This window comes from Euleptes europaea, chromosome 3 (assembly GCF_029931775.1).
Source record: "Euleptes europaea isolate rEulEur1 chromosome 3, rEulEur1.hap1, whole genome shotgun sequence".
Lineage (NCBI taxonomy): Eukaryota > Metazoa > Chordata > Lepidosauria > Squamata > Sphaerodactylidae > Euleptes > Euleptes europaea.
The window spans coordinates 114594441-114607214 of NC_079314.1; the positions used below are offsets into that span (position 1 = coordinate 114594441).

General features: G+C 41.9%; 1 protein-coding gene across 19 annotated transcripts in view; it reads right to left on the bottom strand.

Annotated features, from left to right (window-relative positions):
• Positions 1-849: 849 nt before the first annotated feature.
• Positions 850-12774, bottom strand: part of CELF2 (CUGBP Elav-like family member 2) — a 393828-nt gene continuing 381903 nt past the window's right edge. For 18 of the 19 annotated variants that reach the window (XM_056847613.1, XM_056847611.1, XM_056847612.1 and 15 more), the window contains 3 exons: positions 7771-7914; positions 4058-4229; positions 2341-2660 (listed from right to left, as the gene is read on the bottom strand). In XM_056847613.1, coding sequence (XP_056703591.1) covers positions 4102-4229; positions 7771-7914 — 272 coding nt within the window. In that variant the 3' untranslated portion in view covers positions 2341-2660; positions 4058-4101. Of the gene's footprint in view, positions 2263-2340; positions 2661-4057; positions 4230-7770; positions 7915-12774 lie in introns of those variants that run through there. The other variant, XM_056847601.1, reaches the window with a different exon arrangement.

A 12774-nucleotide genomic window follows, 5' to 3' on the forward strand; every position in this document is an offset into this window, starting at 1 on the left:
AACCAGAAATTTACCGAAATGGTTTTTTTCAGCTTATTTCCAGTTCCGGTTTATCGATGTGCACAGCCTTAATTACCAGCTCTAGGTTGGGAAATCCCTGGAGATGTGGGGGTGGAGCTGGGGGAGGGCAGGGTTTGGGGAGGACCCTCAGTGGGGCATAATGCCTCGTGAGATGCCGTTTTGTGTAGTCTGTAAATCAGTTGTAATTCTGTGGGAATAACGGGGCCCCACTTGGAGGCTAACCACCCTGACACACATAAGTAGGCTACTTGTGCTAAGAACCTGTGGGGAGCCCGGTACATGCAACAGGGGATGGATCCAGTTCCAGGTTTTTTCTCGACACAGCTGAGGTTTTTGGGAAGAATTTGTTGATTCAAAACTGTTCAAAAGCTTGCATGCTCCTTTTCCTAACAGAAGTCAGGCTAACAAAAGATATCACCTCACCAGCGCTGGCGCTCTTCCATCTGGACCAGGATACTGCAGATAATGGCAGCTAACACGTCAAAGCATTACAACAAGTGTAAACCTCATCTGTAAAAAGTAGTTTTAACTGCATTGCACAATGAAGTTTCATCCAGGAAGTTCTAGTGCATTGGGTTTAAGCAAAAAAGTTCATTTTATTTCATTACAAAAATATTTTTTTCTTAATGTTTTCAAATGTTGGGTTTAACCTCTCCTCTATGGGAGTGGCTTATACATTACATAGTTAAAGAATTATTTTTTATTAATACTGAATAGCATATTCCAGCAGCATTATTTAAAAGCTCTTTTAAGAAAAAGACCAAAAAAAATTAAAGACCTAAAAAGGAGAACCACAATTACTATTTTAAATATTTTTTTCAGTTATAGTTCAGTTATAGTTACAGAAGAAATTTGGACAGCAGTAAAATATTTTTTTTTTGTCCTTCAGGTCTGCCTTGTGCATTTTCTGACTTCAACCATGTATTAAATAAACCACAAAAATTAAGTATATATATATTTATAGCTATAGATATATATATATGTATATATAAAAATAAACAGCAAAATGGTGAATGTATAAAAGTATTAACACTCAAGACAGCTCTTGGTGGAAAGGGTTAAAAGTTCAAAACTTTCTCACCTTAGAGGTTTCCATACATTATGAAGAAATTACATTGTGAGGTTTTGCTTTCACAGCGTAGATGTGCAGAGTGGTTAGAAAAAGTGAAACATGGGCACTTAACACAATGTTGTACAAAAAACATCCAAGAGAATTAACAAACAACAACAATTTCAGGCAACAAGACCACAGGATAGCAAGTTAACAAACTTTTTAACCTCTTTTTTTCCTTTAAATATTAGGGATTTATACAAAACACATAGTAAAATACCCATGTTATCAAATTACTTCGCACAAGAAACACACTTGAAGCTCTAGGAAGAAAAAAAAGTACCTTTGGAATTTGGCACTGTTTTCACTGATTTCTTTTTTTTTATTCTTTCTTTAAAAGAAAAAAATGATCACATTTTGCTGAACACAAACACATCTAAATTGTCCACGATAATAATTTCCCCCCCAAAAAAAAGAAAGGAAAAAGGAAAAAAAAAGTTGACACCAATGCGTCACAGAAGCCAACACAAACTTAGTCTGGAATAGTTTTTATTTCTCACATTAAAACTTTTTTTTATTATTTATTTTAAGCAAACAACTTTTTTTGTGTTTTTTGAAATTTGTTTTTTTTTGTGTTTTCTGCCGTTGATGTTCAAGTAAAAACCAATTTTAAACTTCTCGTTTATAAACACAGAACACTTAGAGACCAGGATGAGACCCATGATGAAACCACAACTTAATTCACTGAAGCACCAATGGAACGACATCATACAGTAACTTTTCTCCTGTACATTGAAACAGTATAAAATATAGGTAATTTTTCATGTGCATTAATTCATGGATTGTCTAACTTGTGAGTCAGTTCAGCAAAAGGTGACACAAATAGGTAGCATTTGCCCTCAAACAGGGTAAATTTTTTTTGTTATACTAATCTACAAAAAGTGGTTTTATATATATATTCTTAATGAGAAAGTGAGCCATCTAAAATGGCCTTATCAAAAACTTTACACTGCCTGAAAAATGTAAAAACTATTACAGACCTCTAGAGACTTAAAATCAGACTGTTCTTCTTCTTCAAACTTGTTTTGGAAGTAGTCTGTTAGAAACCAACATTCGGAGCCTCTGGATTCATATTGCTACTGTCACCAGGGACCAGCCAGAATGCCAATCTCTGAATAATACTTTCAAGTCTGTTTTTTTAAAAGAATTAACAAAACACGAAAAGAAAAGAAAAAGAAAAACTGAAAACCCCAACAAAACATTTTTGCCACAGGTTGTGTGTGTGTGTGTGTGTGTTGTTGTTTTTTAAATAACCCTATTCTTAATTTGACTAATAATAAATTTCGATCTCGCACAAATGCAGCAATGCTTTTCACATTGACTTCCCAGAATTCATAGCTAGATGAGGTCACATGCAAATTTCAAAGGTTCAAACTATAGATCAAAGGTCAGTAGGAGAACCAAATTATGATGTGAGGTCAGAAAGACATCAGAAACAATGACGGGACGATGAAACTTTTTTTTTTTTTAATTTGAGACGCCACAGGGACATGCTAGGCAAACGATGAGCTAACAGGCATGAAGATGTCTAGGGAAAAACAAGGAAGAGGAAAAAAAGTTACGGAGAATCTATGCAGCAGAAACAAAATCATTTTTTAATGGGTGCAGGAGAAAACTAATGCAAATCTTTCATCATTAGAATCTCAGCCATTCACGCAATTTGCATTAACTGTACAATAACTGGTCGACAGCAGCACAATGAGAGACCCCCCAAAAAAAGAATTCATCCGGAAGGAGTTAGAGAGGATGGATTCCTGCTTTATTGGGGGGGGGGGAGAGAAGGGAGAGATAAAGAACCAGTTTCAACAAATGTAACATAAGGGGAGGTGCAGCGAAGGGGTGGGTTGGAGAGAGAGAATAATCAAGACAACTCAACTTTAAACTAGATAATGGAAACTACGAACAAGATAACCAGACAAAATACAAACGAGAGGATAAAAAGCATGAACCATAAAAAGATGTAGGATTCAACGGTGAAAAAGCACCCATTCTTGGCACAAATACTCCAGAGACTACTTCAAAAGGATCTAGCTAGCAGAGAGAGCTGCTCTTTAGATATCGAATAAGTTAACAATAGGCAATAAATAACTTCCATTATTTCTGAGGCAGTAAAAATTTTTGTATAAAAATAGAAATGCTTTTTACAAATAAAATTTACAGGCCTGTGGCTTTCTTTTGTTATCTATTATTAGTATTACTATTTATTAATTTTTTTATCTTTCAAGAAACATCAAGTATCTTATTTATTTTAAACCCTGTAGCTTTAGAAACAGATCTCTATGTCTTTTTTTGTTTTGTTTTTACACTACTGCTCTTTAAAAAAAAATCCCTTAAAGACCGAAAAACAAAAAAGGGAAAAAATTAAATATATATTTATAAAGACAACCAGTAGATAACAGGAAAACATAAACATCGTGTTAAGTCAAAACCATTTGAACAAAAATAATAATAATAATTTCAAGCCCCTTATCAAAAACAAACTGAAGTCACGTTGTTTCTAAATAAGTTCTCCATCTGGCCTGGGGCCATACTGTTAACCTGTAAACTGCTGGTGCCATTTGGGTAAGTCTAGGACCAGACATACAAACACTTCCATTATCCCCATGAAATGTGTTAAGGACTGCAGGGCTGAGAGAGTTAAATTGCCCATTCCCCCCCTGACATTTCTGAATCCTTGAGATTTCAGAAGGTTTCTCTCCCCCTTCCTTTTAAAGCATTTTTTAAAATCCGTATTTCAAATTCATATAATTCAGAAGTTATGTAGTTAGGTCAGTAAAGTCTCCTTTACTATGGGGGTGAGGAAAATGGAAGCGGGAGAGTAAGAATATCGGTCTCTTGGCGATTGTTGACAGTGTGTTCTTATGTTCTTCCTCAAACCATGTTCCCCCCACCCCCATGGGAGGGTGGGTTGCTCAAGGGACTTACCCTAAGAAATCTAAATTAATAGCAGTAAGCTTCTGGGGTTAAGATCAGTAAGGTTTGCTGTCGTTTTTGGAGCGTTTCAGCTGAACTTTCAAGCGCTTCATGCCGATCTGAAAGCCGTTCATGGCCTGAATAGCAGCTTGTGCAGAGACGGGATTGTCGTAGCTAACAAAACCTACGATAGACAAGGGGGGGGGGAGGGAAGGAAGGGAAGAGAAAAAGGAATAAGGATTTGAAGAAAAGTCAATGATATGACTTTGCAAGAGGGGGAAGGAAGGATTCCCCACCTTGGGTCAATGACACACATTAAATGTTTTTAATCATTGGTTCATAACATTTAGCTTGATTTACCCCCTATCTTCACAACTTTTGTGCATATACAGTTTCAAATATCTGGCAAGCACTCTATTGGCTGCAATTAGCCTGTTAGGCAAGAAGTCCACCCTTTGATCTTATATCCTTACAAAAATTCTAGCAAAAATTATCACTGCTTTCCGCGGCTCCTGCGGGGGCATTTTTACAGGTAGAGGTCCCAAATTTTCAGGGTAGCTAGAAGGGACTCTCCTTGCAAGAACCCCCAAGTTTGGTAAAGATTGGATCAGGGGGTCTGGCGTTATGGGGTCTGGAAGGGGTCGCCCCATCCTCCTCCATTCAAATGCATTGGCAGACTCTTTAATATGATCTTACCAATGTATCTGAATGGAGAAGCTGGGCTTTAAATGGTGGGTGGAAAAGTTCACCCGGTGCCTTCATAGAGATACAATGTGATACACTTTGTCTCTATGGGGGTGTGGGGTGAACTTACCCAAAGTTTAAAGTCCGGCTTCTCCATTCAGATACACTGCAAATATCACATTAAAGAGTCTGAACAAAGCCACTTTGCCAATGCAGTTGAATGGAAGAGGATGGGGTGACCTCTTCCCGACCCCATAACTCCGGACCCCCTGACTCAATCTTAACCAAACTTGGGGGTTCTAGCAAGGAGAGTCCCTTCTAGCTACCCTGAAAATTTGGGACCTCTTCCTGCAAAAATGCCCCCGAAGGATCCACGAAAAGCAGCGAAATGCATTTAATGTGTTTAAATGGCTGAAATATTTGGGAATCCCCAATTTAAAGCCAAATTCCCACCTATTCCGGTATACGGGAATTCGGCATTTGGGTTTTCCCAAATAAAAAAAGGCAATTGAAACCCGAAACCGAATTAAACCGATATTGTTTGTTTTCAACAGCCCTATCAGGGATGCTCTAGGCTGATCCTGCACTGACCAGGGAATTGGAGTAGATGGCCTGTATGGCCCCATCCAACTCTATGATTCTCGAGGTATACGCTTTCGAGAATCAGAGCTCCCTTTGTCAAATCTGATGAAGGGCTCTTTAACTCTTGGAAGCTTAATACTCTTAAGATCTGGTCTGGTTACTGGTCTCAAATCTAGCTCTTCTACTGCAGACCAATATGGTTAACCTCTGAAACTATCAGTATAAATTTATGTACATTTTGAAACTTTATCCATTCCTGAGGTGATATATTCTACCCAGTAACTCTACATTGCCCTGACCTGGATGGCCCAGGCTAGCCTGATCTCATCAGTCCTTGGAACCTAAGGAGGGTGGGATCTGGGTAGTGTTTTGGATTGGAGATCACCAAGGAAGTCCAGTGTCACTACGCAGAGGCAGGCGATAGCAAACCACATCTGTTCGTCTCTTGTCTTGAAAAACCTGTGAGGGGCAGCTATTAGTGGGCTTCGACTTTACATCACTTTCCACCACAATCTCTACATCATTAAGGGTCAAACTGAAAAAGATGCTGAACCGCTTCTGAAGCTCCAAAATACTTTTTAAAATAGATACCAACTGTGTGGACCTCCAATCCAGACAGGGATTGTGGAATGGCCTCGGTGAGCTACTATTGAAATGGCCTCGGTGAGCTACTATTTGCCACATTGGGGAAAATAGCAAAGGCAACATAGAGATTATTCTGTGGAACAATTCCAGATCAGGAAAATGGCTCAGGGTGGGGAAAAAACCTTACCCCTATCTGCCATGCTATTTACAATGAAAAACACACGGCAGTGTCATACATGGAATTCCAAGCATCTTGTTGAAGTTTGATCCCAGATGGTAATCTTCCGGCTCTTTGGATCCCAGATGGTAATCTTCTGGCTATTTGGATTAAGGGGCTCTTAAGAAATGTGAAGCAGGTATGCGCCTGCTTCGCAGTCACTTCCTGAATGACAGTTCAGCGTGAAAAACTCAAAAAAATATGCGGGGCACTTCAGCCTGTTCCACGCTGCTAATTACCAAGCATAAATGGCCATACAGTTCAATGGCCAAAGCGGCCATTTTATCCAGGGGAACTGATCTCTCTCAGCTGGAGATCAGTTGAAATAGCAGGAGATCTCCAGCTAGTACCTGGAGGTTGGCAACCCTAAATAGTTTGGATTTCAAACGTTAGGTTCCAGGTTATGCTTAACACATAACTACCCCAGAACCCTCTCCACCCCAGGAAACAGATGTTGCAAAAAAACTGCTCTCCCTAGAAATTTACACTACTTGTGGAAGTAAGGAATGCAAAGCCATAGTGATGTATCTTTAAAATTAGAGTATTATGAGTTGTCAAGTGCTATAAATTCTACACAGGAAACCCCCCAATAGCCCCCTCCTCTAATTGCATAGCCTTTCTTAATCCAGGAGAGAGGATTTAACGTAATTGCAAGTAACGAGTTAAACGTGGAGCATTTTCTTACACAAAAGAGAATAATTAGGTGTCTGTAATAATGTAGCTTGATTGGGCAGTAAATGCCAATTCCCCACACAGGATATAATTAGTTTCATGTGTCTGACACTTTCTGTTGAGCATGTCAGAACATATTTTTAAAAAATGTTTATTAAACGGATTCAACTGCACGTTGGAAGAGTGATGCTTTGAAATGGGGATCAACAAATCCCAGGCGCCAGGTTGCCATGGCACCAAGAAATTTTATTGTGGCGCCTAGTATTTACAGCACTGAATTTACTGTAGTGTCTCCTAGTGATTCTCAATGGAAATAAAAAGAATTATATGCTATAAAAATAAATATCCATGAAGTTCTGGTCATTGCTTGTTCCTATATAAGCTTTTAGGTAAAGGTAGTCCCCTGTGCAAGCACCGGGTCATAACTGACCCATGGGGTGACATCACATCACGAAGTTTACTAGGCAGACTATGATTATGGGGTGGTTTGCCATTGCCTTCCCCAGTCACCTACGCTTTATCCCCAGGCAAGCTGGGTACTCATTTGACCGACCTCGGAAGGATGGGAGGCTGAGTCAACCTTGAGCCGGCTACCTGAAACCGACTTCCGTCGGGATCCAACTCAGGTCGTGAGCAGAGTTTGGACTGCAGTATTGCAGCTTACCACTCTGCGCCATGGGACTCCAATTTAAGCCTTTACGTCATCCAATTCTGTACATTTCTTAACCAGTAGCTTTCTATACAGGTTCTAATATTCAATTAAATTGAGCTTTTTAAAGCATTAAAGGGATTATGAGAAACTGGGAGTGATGCTCCATTTTCACAGACTTTCAGCTCACCCCCGTCCCACCACAACGTTTAAGACCAAAAAACCCACACATTTATAAATGAATGAGATTTGCGCAAAGCGGACAGAGGTATTAATTCACACCTCCCTATTTTCTGTGTGCCTCCCTATGGCCTTGCGCACTAAACAGTCGCGTACCAAAGCACTTGCTCAGATTGGTCTGTTTGTCAATGAAGACTTTAGCAGAAATAACATTTCCAAAAGGCATGAACATCTGCAGAATGTCCTGGTCTCCAAACTCCTGCGGGAGGTGGTAAATGAAGAGATTTGCTCCTTCTGGACCTTTGAGAAAAGAACAAGCAAACGGCAAGCGATCAGCTGCTTTCTTTTGCACTGAGAACATTCACAGGATGAAACTGGGGCATTTCCATGTCAGCCTCCTTACATATGAATACCCGGGATGTCAAAAGCCAACCGCATTAAACATAATCTTGTTTTAACTTGAATGCTGTTAATAACATTAACATTGCAAGTGGGGGGCATCTTATTTCCCCTCTCCCTCGCTATTTTCTCTTCCCTTCCCTGGCAGCTCCCATAGCTTCTCTCCTTTTCTGCTTCATTCTCTTTTTCCCATTCATCAGCAAACCTATCTTTACCTGCCCATTTTCAGCTTTCCCTTCTTCTCACCCTTGACAGCCTTTCCATGGGAAAACTATGGATTAGTTGCATGGTGCTGTCTGCCAGGCCAGGCCCAGTTGTGATGTAGGAAACCTGCAAAGACTTGAGGGGGCCACCTCATTTCCTGCTGAACTCCTTTCCCCCACATTCTTTCCTCTTTCACTCATCCTGGCAATCCCCATATCCTCACCTTTCCCTGCTTCCTTCTCTCATTTCCACCCACTAACCAGCCTACCTTTTATTGCCCCCATTGCCTCTGGAACGTCTCCAGAGGAGGGCAACAAAGATGGTGAGGGGTCTGGAGACCAAATCTTATGGGGAAAGGTTGAAGGAGCTGGGTATGTTTAGCCTGAAGAGGAGAAGACTGAGAGGGGATATGATAACCATCTTCAAGTATTTGAAGGGCTGTCATTTAGAGGATGGTGCCGTGTTGTTTTCTGTTGCCCCAGAAGGTCGGACCAGAACCAATGGGTTGAAATTAAATCAAAAGAGTTCCATCTAGACATTAGGAAGAATTTTCTAACAGTTAGAGCGGTTCCTCAGTGGAACAGGCTTCCTCGGGAGGTGGTAAGCTCTCCTTCCCTGGAGGTTATTAAGCAGAGGCTAGATGGCCATCTGTCAGCAACGCTGATTCTATGACCTTAGGCAGATCATAAGAGGGAGGGCACCTTGGCCATCTTCTGGGCACGGAGTAGGGGTCACTGGGTTGTGTGGGGAGGAGGAAGTTGTGAATTTCTTGCATTGTGCAGGGGGTTGAACTAAATGACCTTGGTGGTCCCAACTCTATGATTATATTATTTTCAGTTATATTTATTATTTATTTACTTTATTTATACCCTGCTTTTCTGCACAGTGAGGACCCCAAGCAACTTATGCCATTCTCCTGTCCTCTATTTTATCCTCACAAAAAACTACCCTGTGAGGTAGGTTAGGGTGAATGGTAGTGACTGGCCCAAGATCACCCAGCAAGCTGCCATGGCAGAGCCTCCATCTCCTGGATCCTAGTGTAGCACTCTAACCACCGCATCACACTGGCTTTTGTGTGGTGGCTGCTGTTGAATAGTAGGTAGTACCCAGGCCTGTCAGTGGCTGTGACCGGGCCTGGCCCCAATGAGTCCTCCCACAAAGGCTAAAAAGTCCCTGTGAATGGCCCTGCCTCCTCTCCCTACCTTTCACTGACAAAAACCATGACTTGAAAGCTGGCAATACTATTGTGGTTGCCTATCAAACACCACACTGGCCATTGCAGAAGGAATTCACCTCTTAAAGGTATAGATGCCGCTTCTATTATTTTTGTGGGGATTTAACCCCCCCCCCATGTATTTTTTTTAAAGATTGCAGATTTTTCTGCAAATCTGGGGCTTTTCTAGTTTGTCCGTGGCTCCAATCTCCAGATTTAGGTATCTGCAGATGGTGCCATGTTGAGAATTAGATACACTGATTTACAACTGTGGTTATTAGTAGCATAACTTTACCGTTATTTGTAATTCCTGTGAACAGAGGAAGGTTGTGGAAGTGGATCTCTCCTGCATTCCCCCACCAGCTCCTTGTGCCTCCTAAAAGGGTGTTGTTCAGGACTTAGGAAGAGGTTTTCAGAACAATATTTTATGTAGCTTGGGGCAAGGGGCTGCAGCAAGAAGGAGGAACTGGCCCCAATCCCCCCTCCCCAACATACAAGCATAAACAGTTTCATGAACAGACTATTGCATGACATACTGTTCTATAGGGTCCCCCAATCTTCAGCAGCGGCTTTTTTTTGGGGGGGGGGAGAGGAGAGCAGGAAAGGAGGGAAATCTTGTACCTGAAAATTTGCTGAATTCACGTGAGAGGAAACATTTGCAATGAGAACACCACAGATTGAACTTATCTCTATTTTTTCGCTCTGCACGCTCGCCAAAATATTACTAAGGCACACACAGAGTAGAAGTGGCGAGACTTTTTATCAGGTCTGCACTTGGGCAGGGCGATTGGGAAAGGAGATAATCTGCTGCTGCAGATCTTTTTCTCTTGCCAGAATGCTCCCTGCCGGCTCCATTCAGGTTAACAAGGATATGGAACAGCCGCATCTAATGCAACTCAAATATATATCAAAAATATATATCTAATCTGGAGCACTAATAATGTCTGTTTACAGCCCTTCATGTCTTGCTAGAAAATTACCACAGCCCATTGCTGCTTGACTGTCAAAATAATGTTTATTTGCAATGTAATTCATTGAAAACATTTGGACCCAACTAGGCCCCAAAGCGCCAGAATTAAAGATATAATTTCTTGTACAGACTTGATGCTCTTTCCTTTAGGGTTGTCAGGTCCCTCTTTGGCACCGACGGGAGACTTTTGGGGTGGAGCCTGAGGAGGGCGGGGTTTGGTGAGGGGAGGGACTTCAATGCCATAGAGTCCAATTGCCAAAGCGGCCATTTTCTCCAGGGGAGCTGATCTCTATTGGCTGGAGATGAGTTGTAACAGCCGGAGGTCTCCAGCTGGTACCTGGAGGCAGGCAACCCAAGCCCAAGAAGAAGAAGAGTTGGTTTTTATATGCCGACTTTCTCTACCACTTAAGGAAGAATCAAACCAGCTTACAATCACCTTCCCTTCCCCTCCCCACAATGGTCACCCTGTGAGGTAGGTGGGGCTGAGAGAGCTCTAACAGAGCTGTGACTAGCCCAAGGTTACCTAGCTGGCTTCATGTGCAGGAGTGAGGAAACCAACCCCATTCACCAGATTAGCCTCCGCCACTCATGTGGAGGAGTGGGGAATCGAACCCGGTTCTCCAGATCAGAGTCCACCGCTCTGACAAAAGTAAGGATATAGTTTCTTGTACAGACCTGACACTCTTTCTTTCCAGTCTAAAATTGATCAAAAATTAGGGTAAGGGGAGAGGAAAGAAACAAAACAACAGTTCCAAGGAAAGAGGGAGGGAGAGAGAGACGCCTTCCCTCATTTCATGAAGCACTTTGTAATTAGTATTAATTTATTCCCACTGTTAACTTCCTGAGGTTTATTTTGCTCTATTGGCACCGAGTGAGAAGCAATCAATCATTTGCTTGCTTCCCCACAAGACCCTCAATTAAATAAGGAACCCTTCAATATAATGACGATGGATCTTGTCGTTAACCTCCAAACGCAATCAAGTAACAGAAACTACAGTTTGACAATAATAGGGAAGATCCATCTGAGCAAGAATGTATTCTTGAAAAAAAAAAGCATATTTCAAGATAGTTTGTCGGGTCAAACTGCATATGTTTGGCCAGGAGTTGGGACTGCCCCAACCCAGCCACAAGGTGGTTATATGCCGGTTTCTAATGAATGACTCTATCCCTAAAGTCACATTAAAGGTGGGGGAATTTTTGTCTGAAGGTGTCAAGACTAGGATCAAAGTTTAAATTATATTTATATGGGAAATGCATGGTTTGAGGATTCTTGTCTACCGTCTATGCTATATTTCTGAGAATATGCCAATAAAGGTCGATTGATTGATTGGTTGGTGGCTATATTAATTGCACATGCTGACCAGCAACATGGCAAATAATGCTCCCCTGGCTGTTTCGGCTTGGGAGAATAATGTGTGTGTGTGTGTGGGGGGAGCTCTTCCTCCCCTGGTAGGGTTGCCAGGTCACTTAGCTTGGTGGGCAATTGCCCACCAGTCCAGTGACCGGCTTGGAAGTGGGGACTGTATGAGTGCATGGCCGCGCCGACGCATCGCTTCTGGTTTACGCCCGGAAGCGCCGCATGGCAACGGGACTTTTACCACTCAAACTGCGCACGCGATCCCTGCCTCATCATCACCCCAAAAACCTCCCACCAGAGCTGAGGGGGGGCCTGGCAACCCTATCCCCTGGTCCTGCAGGCCTGACCCAAATTGGGCCCTGTGGTACATGAGTAAGTGTGGTCCCTTCAGGAAAACAAGTTATGTTTCGAGAACTCAACTAACTATCGTTTGGCCCTTAATTATGGGGACCCTTGTTTTGCAAAGCAGCAGGCAATATGTATATTCATACTAATTAACACTGGGTGGCAAAATTTCCAAAGCAAGTGCAAATGAGCTAGATTTTGGGGGCATGGAAATAACATGCTTACAGGTCCTCTGTGAATTCTGTATGCATGAACATTTATGTGCCGGCACACACAGTGGCTGTTTCACTGAAAAACAAGTCCTGGAAATTCAAGGTCATGAACTCCATCCTCCCTTCAAGCACAGCTCAGAGACTGAAGAGTCTCATGAGTCGTACCAAACCAGAATTTGGTGTGACAGTTGAACTGGACGATACGACAAATTCTGGGTTGTTTCTTGTGTCAGGGCTCGAAATCAGGATCAATTTATTGATTTGGAATTCTTGTATATGTGAGAAGCAAACCACAGTTTGTCCTTTCGTCCAATTTGGATGCTGCAACAAATGGCAGTTTGTTCCAAATTGGGAGGGAAGGCGGCATGGTATACCCCAATCTCGTCCGATCTTGGAATCTAAGCAGGGTCAGTAATTGGAAGGGAGACCTCCAAGGAAGACTCTGCAGAGGAAGGCAATG